The sequence below is a fragment of the Genypterus blacodes genome, unplaced genomic scaffold (assembly GCF_046128005.1).
Source record: "Genypterus blacodes isolate CSIRO-AG114 ecotype Tasmania unplaced genomic scaffold, CSIRO-AGI_Gbla_v1 ptg000110l_1, whole genome shotgun sequence".
Classification (NCBI taxonomy): Eukaryota; Metazoa; Chordata; class Actinopteri; order Ophidiiformes; family Ophidiidae; genus Genypterus; species Genypterus blacodes.
The window spans coordinates 187,137-196,994 of record NW_027466914.1 but is presented as its reverse complement, the minus strand read 5'-3'; the positions used below and the strand labels follow the sequence as shown (position 1 = coordinate 196,994).

General features: G+C 48.8%; 1 protein-coding gene across 1 annotated transcript; it reads left to right on the top strand.

The window, feature by feature from the left end:
- The first annotated feature begins 814 nt into the window (after nucleotides 1–814).
- On the top strand, nucleotides 815–8,540 carry shha (sonic hedgehog signaling molecule a). The gene is made up of 3 exons (XM_076161045.1): nucleotides 815–1,561; nucleotides 4,840–5,101; nucleotides 6,784–8,540. Exons 1-3 carry the CDS (start codon nucleotides 1,262–1,264, stop codon nucleotides 7,458–7,460), a joined length of 1,239 nt encoding a protein of 412 aa, XP_076017160.1. The 5' UTR covers nucleotides 815–1,261; the 3' UTR covers nucleotides 7,461–8,540.
- The last annotated feature ends 1,318 nt before the right edge of the window (nucleotides 8,541–9,858 follow it).

Genomic DNA, 9,858 nt, shown 5'->3' with positions numbered 1-9,858 from the left:
CGCAACGAGGGCGCACAAACAAAGACAGATTCGAACGTTTGGCTTAAGCGACATACTGTGATTCACTCCAAATGAGGAATTCTGTTCAAACTATAACACTTTAATTCATTTTATAGACTTTTGCGTGCGTTTATGAGTCACGTGTTGGTTTTGTAGAAGAGTGAAGTGTCTTAGAGTGACGTGACGGGAATTCACCTCCACCAGTCTTGATATAAAGTTTAGATTCTCTGGTTGGGGACTTATTTTGCATGTTATACGGTCACTACCCGGCACAGCTTTGCGCACTGCGCGTCCTCCCTCCGCGTCTGTGTGCGGAAAAGTTCACACACATGTCCACACATACACACGTCCACACGTCCACACACAGACACACAGACACACAGACACACACAGACACACACACACGCAGGGGAAAATCACTTCACCTAACTAGCCGAGCTCCTCCGCACTCACTGCCGCTCTCGTGTGAGCTCTGGAAGCCGGGAGTGAGGGAGGGAAAGACGGCGTATAATTGATGTTTTCCCATGGAGCGGCCCCGCCTCCCCGCGACACAGGCGAACCCTCAGGTGGAAGAAATCTCTTAAGATTTGGTGTGTGTGTGTGAGTGTGTGTGCGTGCGCGCGCGTGTGTGCGTCAGAGAGTGTGTGTGTGTGTGTGTGCGTCAGAGAGAGAGTGTGTGTGTGTGTGTGTGTGTGTGTGTGTGTGTGTGTGTGGGATAACATCAGGAGGTTTGTCTAGGCGAGCCAATGAAGACCCACCCCTGCTATAGATCGCTGCTATAATACCAAAGCAGAATAAGCGGTCGGCTCACACAGGCGGCAGCAGCTTCGGTGCTCTTGAGACCCCGTGGCTCCTTTTTTTTTTTGAATCCCCCCGCTGTACTTTTGGTTTTCCCGGGGTAACCGCTCCTCCTTTTCGATGCGCCCCGCAACCGGCGTCTGTCCGAGGCGATCATTTCCGCACCTGCCGCGGTAGAGGGAGAAGAGCGAGAGAGAGAGAGAGGGGAGAGAGAGAGACCACAGGCAGCAGGGCGAAGCAGAGGAGGAGACAAGGACGTATAGAGAGAGAGAGAGAGGGAGAGAGAGAGAGAGTGAGCCGGGAGAGAGAGAGAGGCGCAGGCGGCGGAGATTACACACAGCAGCGACCGACTCGGCTCAGACACACACACACACATACACACACACACTCACACACACAGACACATATATATATATATATAAATATATATAAATTACAACAACAAACAACAACAATAACAAGAATGTCGCTGTGGACCCGAATCGCGTTGGTCAGCCTCGTCTGCTTGTCCTTGGCGTCCTCCGGGATGGGATGCGGGCCGGGCCGGGGCTACGGCCGGAGGAGGCACCCGAAGAAGCTGACACCTCTCGCGTACAAGCAGTTCATCCCCAACGTGGCGGAGAAGACCCTCGGGGCGAGCGGCCGCTACGAGGGCAAGATCACCCGCAACTCCGAGCGATTTAAAGAACTGACGCCCAATTATAACACTGACATCATCTTCAAGGATGAGGAGAACACCGGCGCGGACCGGCTCATGACTCAGGTAAGGAGGCGGAATCACCCCGCTTTCTCTTACGCCGCTCGTCTCCTTTAACGCACCATCACTGCGCACCGCAACAGCCTCCTCTCCGGGGCTGATTGCGCACCTTGTTTTATGAAGTAAAGTCTTGTTTTAAGCTGCTGTCAAACTCCCTTATACACTAAGAAACTTCCCTGGGTTATGTTTAAGGGTTTTGTTGCGTTCTAAGCGGATGTAGAGATCCTTGTGGAGACGCAGGACAGTCAGGACACTCGGCCTTCATGATTGTGACAGTCTGTGTGAAATATTAATGTGCTCCTCTGCTCATATCTATATTTGTATCCGCGTTGAGGCTGTTTGTTGTTCGACAGGCGCACATGCAGGAGGATCTCGTTGCGTTTGCGCTATTTCGCCTCTTTTAAGCGCGTTTTTCTTCATCCCAAAGCCGGGGGATGCGCACCGCTTCAACCCAGACCTTCAGATTTAAAACACTGACATTTATCTGAGAGTGTTTCCCCCCCCTTTTTCCGTTATTTTGTATTATTATTATTATTATTTACAAATGGCCGGGACTCGAGCCTGCATGGCGCACAGGACTGAGCGTAACACCTTTTGCATGAAAGATGGCATCGTCTTCTATACGCTCCATCCTCGCGTGGTCGCTGGGTTAGTGATGCCTATAGGATGATGCACACACTCCGGAGAGACGCCTCGATTCCTCTCGGTCTCCTTCCCCGGGCAGGCAGGCAGCGTGACTTTTAGCACCGAGGATGCTGGTGAATTATTAATGGCGCTTGGGTGATATTGGCTCAGGAAGACTAAAATGCCGCGGTGGTGGAGGTGATGGTGGAGGTGATGGAGGAGGTGATGGAGGTGGAGGCGCGCAACCCACCGGAGCCCCTGAACCCTCGGAGGCACCGTGCATGAGCTCGGATCAAATATTCACTGTGCGTGCGGGTCTCTGCGTCCCTCCAGCCCCGCTCCCCTCCTCCTCCTCCTCCTCTTCCTCCTCTGCTCCACCACACCGATGGGCTCCTCCGCCAGACACAAAACGAGTGGCTAGGGGCTGCGATCGAGCAAATCAGAGAGGGTTCACTCGAGGAGGCTCCAGTTTAGAGTCATTTCACTGTGAATTCTCTCCTTCCTCTCTGCACCAACACGCTGCTGGGGATCAAACCTGATCACAGAACCAAGATGGGAGTTAGAGTGGACGCGGGCGTCTGTGGCCTATTTATGGGCTCTAATAAAATATTTAGGAGTATTTCTATAATCTTTCTCTGCTTTTTGTTTGTCCGCGTTTATAAGAACTCGGATTGTTGTGGCTCATTGTGCACGATAGGCTTCTCATGCAGCGTAATGTACACGGAGGCGCTTTAAGGGAATCTCTCACTGCGAGCCATGGACCGCAGTTTGAACTTATGACCTTTAGCCAGCGGGAGTCGATGTTAAATTAAAACACGGCAGATTGCTTTGGACATATGTGAGGTTTGTCTTTTGGCGTTATTTTAAAGCTGAATTCGTGTTTGTATATGTGGGCAAACGTGAAGGCTGGAGCCGGTGTAAGTGTCGCCACATGGGGGGTTCACGCTGTGCCAAAAACGGCTTTACGCACACGCTTCCAACTGACTTTTACGCACGGATGTTGTGGGGTTTTACGCACGGATTTAACACGCCTCATTAGAAACCCTGCTGATCAAAATATACAAAACAAAACGACTTGATATGTGTCTAGTCTAGACTGAGCGGATTTGAACGAACGAGCGCGTAAAGCATTTGAACGAACGAGCGCGTAAAGCAGGGGGAAAGTTACCACACACCTGACGTGAAAATGTGACGGTTTGGAGGCGCAAACATGTCCAATATGACCCAAATTCATCCCTGAAACATATATGTTTTAAGCAGAAAGTTTTCGATGAAGTCTCACTTTGTTTCAGAGATGTATATCATGGCGTTTAAGGAGTTAAAAGGTGATGAATTATGTAGAATTGCACCTGGGATTCTTAGAAGTGGCAGTAAGAAAATACGACCGAGCCTCAGGACTCTTTAACTGGCTCGTCATAGTGTTGTGAGGATGTGTTTTGGGGGGAGAGCAGACGAGCTTTGGGGGTGCTTGTTTGTGCTGACAGGTAGCTGAGAAGTGGTTTCCTCCGACTCGCTCGTTTGTGTTGGAGATTAAGAGGGAGGCTGTCGAACAACTTCACCCCGTGAGCGCACTGATCTCCCGCTGGGCTTCACGGTGGCTGAGCAGAATTTGGCTTGATTTGCGGCACACGACCTAATGAATTAATAAATAGGTTCAAGCAGCTTTACGGCTCCCGGCTCCCACACAGTCGCACTCGGCAATGAGGGAGGTTTGTGTGTGGGTTTCTTCTTTTTTTTGGAAGGGGGTCGTTTTTATTCATCGCAAGTGTGAGATCTTTATTCTTATTAAATACGCGCTTATCCTGCGGGTTTTTACGCGCCAGAATGCGTAAAAACCTATGTTTGTGGCGTAGGAATAGAAGCTTTCTGTGTGTCCGTGGATGTTTCACAAGTCACTCAAGTCAGCGGGCAGATCACCTCCACTTAGGGAGGCGCGTCACGTCCCCGAGACTTTGAAGGGGGGGTGGGGGGAGAAGAATAATGAAAGTTTCCCTCCGCGGTCGCGCTGAAAAGACTCTTTGTGATGTTTTATTTGACATATTGGTGGAGTTGCTGAGAATAGTTGTCGTGGAGAAGGCCAAGCATCTTCCCCGGGAGCGCGCGGGAGGTTGTTGGTGCGAGGATTTATTCGCATGAGGACAAACTCCAGATTATCTTCCTATCATCTGCATATCAATTATATATTGAAAGAAAGCAGACTAAGTGCAAACACAAACTATACACCCCGTTAATTCAAACTCATTCATTGATTATGTATGTATTTAATGTGCGCAGCTTGTATAGTAAAGGACGCTGCAGGTCGCACCTTTCCAGGACCGAAGACTCCCATATGTTATAGACCAGTGAAGCGAATGCGGCCCCTTATCAATATTTCATTAGCAGCTCTCTGATCCGAGATGCGCTCTGACGCCGCTGCTTTCACACACACACACACACACACATACACAAACACACACACACATACAGCCCCATGCGAGCTCATATGCACCTCGCTCACCGTGCGTGTGCAGGGGGGGTCAGGTGCGTCAGGTGGGGATGGGAAGGTGCCCGGATGTGTATAAGGGTTCGGATGTGTTAGGTTTGATGAAAACACTCACATGTATGTCTTTGATGGCGCCATGTGGCTGATCGATTCCCCTCCCGCTTTGTTCCGTCCGCAGAGATGTAAGGACAAGCTGAACTCGCTCGCCATCTCGGTGATGAACCAGTGGCCCGGGGTGAAGCTGCGGGTCACGGAGGGCTGGGACGAGGACGGGCACCACTTCGAGGAGTCTCTGCACTACGAGGGCAGAGCCGTGGACATCACCACCTCGGACCGGGACAAGAGCAAGTACGGCACCCTGTCCAGGCTGGCGGTGGAGGCCGGGTTCGACTGGGTCTACTACGAGTCCAAAGCCCACATCCACTGCTCTGTCAAAGCAGGTAAGGAGAACCAGAGGGAGTCTAAAGGAAACTCAAAAGGGGCAACACAGTGTAGATTAAAAGTGAAGTAATTCCTGCATTGATCACAGAAACACTGGGAGCAAGTCAGGAGATCAAAGCGAAAATTACAAATTGCGTTTCTGACACATATGTGGGTCAATCATCTAATCATCACCAGTGAGGAGAGAATGAATCATCGACTAATCGCAGCGATTAATCGAGCGTCACCATCATCGGGGGACAGAATGTTTGGAGTGAGTTTGGAATCAATATGAAACCCCTGGCGTGTGTGTGTGTGTGTGTGTGTGTGTATGAATGATGTATGGGAGCATCCCTTCCTCCCTGTGAGCGTCTCCCTCCCTGCATGCAGCTCGTTTCCTGATCTTACATCGCCCCACACTGTCTCCTGGTGGGAACCACGACCGTCATCTATGAAGGCTCCTCCGCTTGTGACCTAGAAACACAAATGATCTCCTATAATGTGGCGGGAGTTGAACTAAACGGCACAGATGCTCCAGAAGACTCAGACTCCGTTTTTAAACCTAAAGAAACAACATTTAGTTTCTCTCATCAGACAGAATGAGGCAATGAATCAGAATCAGAATTTGAAATTATTCCTCCAATACTGATAAATTAACCATAGCAGATTTTTCCTTCTACTTCTTCATCTGGCCTTATTGATAAAATCCCTTATTTCAAATTCAACACACACTCCTTGAGATCACATGTAAGCCCGCGAGTCTGCGTGTCATTAGGGGTCACGCGCCTTTACCGAGAGGATTTGGCCGAACAATGTTGACTCTCTCGGGCTAAATCTGGTTCGCAGTTGTCACCTTATTTCATGCTCGGGAATCTTAAAAGAAGATTAAAGGGGGGGAAAAGCCTCAAATTCGGAGTAGGAGGAAGCCCCCCCACGATCCCCTCCCCTCCTCTTCCTCCCTCCTCCCCGCCTCCCTCCACCCCACCGGGACAGTGCCGAGCCTGGAGACCGGTATGTGAAGAGCTCCACACCAAGGCCAAAATTATTGTCATCCAGGCGGGCAACAAAGCAAGGGGAGAAGGTGGAGGAAAGAGGGGACATTGATGTTGCACAACACGGAGCATTTAAGAGTCCCGGGGCCCTCATTTAAATTCAAATCTACAACTTGGAGAGGCTTGGAAAAGTGGCTCCGCTGGGTAAATAGTAGTTGTGAGTCGCCTATTTGTGTGAATTGTCACATGGAGGTTTGTGCACCTGAGTAAATATGGAGAGAGGAGAGGAGCTGGGAAAAGGGGTAAGTGTTCTTTACCGAGAGGGACTCGATCCACAGGCTGATTTAGAATAACAATGCGAGCTCTTTATTGGGTTTTTTAATTAAGAATAGATGAGCCGAGGCTTTCAGACACGCAGGGCCGAGCCAATACGCATTTGGCACCGGGGAGGCAGGAGGCAGGAGACGGGCAGCATTATGTTAAATGCATATGGCCCCGCCGCGGTGCAGAGGCAGGGAGGAACACAAACACTGGGGGGAGAAAGAGTGTGTGTTTGTGTGTGAATGGGGCCTGAAAGGGGCCACACACACACATACCATCTGACATCAAGGGGGGAATAAATGTTGTTGTTGTTGTGGCGCTTTTTTGTGCGTTTTAACACATTTCTGTCTCTGTTCAGTTCACTAAGCATCTTCATCTTATTTCTACAGAAAACTCAGTGGCGGCTAAATCAGGCGGTTGCTTCCCGGGATCCTCCACTATCACTCTGCAGGGCGGGAGTAAGAAGCTCGTTAAAGACCTCCAGCCTGGAGATAAGGTCCTGGCCGCGGACCATGAGGGGAGACCAGTCTACACGGACTTCATGATGTTCATAGATCGAGACTCGGCGACCAGAAGGCTCTTCTACGTGATCGAGACCCTGGCGGGGGAGAAGATCACCCTGACGGCCGCGCACCTCCTCTTCGTCCGCCACAACTCCACGCTGGACCGGATGAGCGCGATCTTCGCCAGCCAGGCACGACCCGGACAGGAAGTGTTCGTGTTCGACCAGGACTCACGCCGCCTGCAGCCCGCGGGGGTCAAACGGATTTACACGCAAGAGCTCCAGGGCTCCTTTGCCCCCGTGACCGCGCAGGGGACCATCGTGGTGGACGAGGTCCTCGCGTCCTGTTACGCGGTGATCGAAGACCACGACCTGGCGCACTGGGCCCTGGCGCCGGTCAGGCTCGCCCACTGGGTGTCCTCGTTGTTTTTCCGCTCCCAGCGTGACGTCAGTGCGCAGCAGGACGGGGTGCACTGGTACTCCAAGATCCTTTACCAGTTAGGAACGTGGCTCTTGGACAGCCACTCGATCCATCCACTGGGGATGTCGGTATACCCGAGTTGAAAACTCAACTCCAGGAGACAGAATGAGACTAAATGTAGGACACACGAACAATCCAGTAGATTAAAAAAAGGTTAAATAATAATAATAATAAAAAAAATGAACGAACAAACACGACAAAGGCCCCCAGCGGAGTTGGGATATTTATTTCAGTGACTTTTCCATGATGTGTCCCCTTTCAAAGAATGAACGGAGCCTTAAAAAAAAAGTTTCTCTTTGAATAATTTATTCTCATGTGAACTCGCTGCTGCTGAGACGGTGCGCGCGGCAGAATTGTGCATAATCTATTTTTGTATATCTCAAATATAAAAAAGAAAAAAAAAGGAAAAGAGGAAAAAAATGTCAAGAGTGAGCGAAGACCGTGTAGAGGAGCTGAGTGACGTCATGTTCATATCCAGTATATGTGCAGCTGACTGGTCTATTTTGGGGGAGTTCAAGCTTCGTGGGGTTCCATAAATTATATTTTTATACACAGAATTGTAAATTAGATTTTGACAGATCGCTACCGAATCACATTTCGTTATTTGAAATAGTGTAAGATATGAGAATATATTTTAATTTAAATACAGTAGTTGGGAAAGTATTGGAAATCTTGTACTGCTTTTTGGTTTGATTCAGATTTTGTATTATTTCGGAGCCAGTCATGGTTCCAGTTGTCGGAGAGGGGCAGATATTCTGCCTCGTGTCTGCATTTCTCTGCTTTTTTCGTTGCGTTGTGTTTTCTATTTTGTGTGTTTTCTCCTGAGGAAATATCAAATGCAGATTCTGACAATTCAGTATAACAGTTAAAGAGTAGTACTGAAACCGTTTTTCGTTAAATAAATTAATAAGTAACTCCTGTAAATGTACTAAAAAATGTATTTTTCTTTTCATATTTTGTAATAGGGAAATAGTTTTATAGAGATGACTTGCGGCAGATGCACAGTTTGGATAGTAGGCCTATATAAATATGGATGTATATATACAGTATATACATGCATAGCCAGACCGTAACTTTCATAACAGGGCGATGTGTCAAAAATGTCTAGAGTTTATTATTTATATGTTTATTACAAAATGAGATAAAGAAACTCTTCAAACTTGCAGTTGTTACATGTCTTTGTCTCAGTTAGACCCACACGTGACCGAGAACACACAACACCAACAACACGCCAGCCAAATCTGCTGCTTAAGTGCATTTTAACGTCTTGTAATCTTATTTTATTTGTAGTATTTTAATGTTAGGACATATTCAGTGGGAGCAGATGACTTGGTTTGAGTAGAGCGGGAGATCTGAGGGATGTTTGGGCCTGTTTGGGGGAGAATATTGCGCTTTGAACTGCCTATTGCGTGCTTGCGAAATGTTGAGAGCTCATGTCAAATTTAACGAGGTTTGCCCACCGCAAATAACTTCCAAACCTGCAGACAAATTAAACAGAAGTGTGTTTGTTGGCCTCTAAATGTGCTTCCCGGTGTCTACTGCTGCCTCTGCCTCATGCTGCTGCTGCTGAGGTCACATTGCTCCGTCAGTCCTTTCACACGCCGCTACAAGAAAACGCACTTTTGATATTCTGCCCACACACACACACACACATTATATAATCCAGACATGTTAAATGTTCAAATACTTTCACCGAGACTCGACATCAACTATTTCTCACCTTGTGTGGTTTCATTTGGGACTGTTCTCCAAACGTGCCCTTTTCCCCACTTTAGTGATACAAGGGCGACATCTAGCGGTCAATAAGCGGTACCGCAGATCAAAACCTACAACGGCAGCTGTGCATGAGTGGATTACTACTGATCAAATCTATATTCATTGATACATTGGGAGGAGTAGGGGTTAGATTGAGAGATTGGGGGCTTTTATTTTGAAAGGTATTCAGCATTTGAAGTTCCATACTACACTGGTTGATACACTAATCAACTGCAGAGTGAGGAAGAAAAGAAGTTGCAGAGTGAAGAGTGTACTAACCTCTCCATGGTAGTCTCGGCGAAACGATAGAGCTGCCCGTCTCCCAGTTATCAAAGGCAGGACGAGGCGTTGAACGTGGCTTTCTGAAGTGTTGCAACACGAGCAGGAATTCCATTTCCTTCTCCCAGGTCACCCACATTGTGTTTAGCTGTTGATATTGCGAGGTGGAAACTAGGGAGGGACAAAGCGGCCCATCTCTCCCAGCGCTGTGACCTTGGGTCCCTGACAGATACAAAGGCGTCCGTGCGGGGCAGCATTCCTCAGAGCAGGTAAACAGAGCCTCCGCTAATCCCTCCAGGGGCCCTCAGTCTGCTGGAGCTCAACAACGGCTTTTACAAATGTTGACATTTGCAAACACGGCACAGTCTGGCATTCTGGAAAACAAAAAAACTCTGTTTCTATGCGAGCTCTGCAAATGGCAGCCGCCGGGGCCTTTCTGGGCTGTTC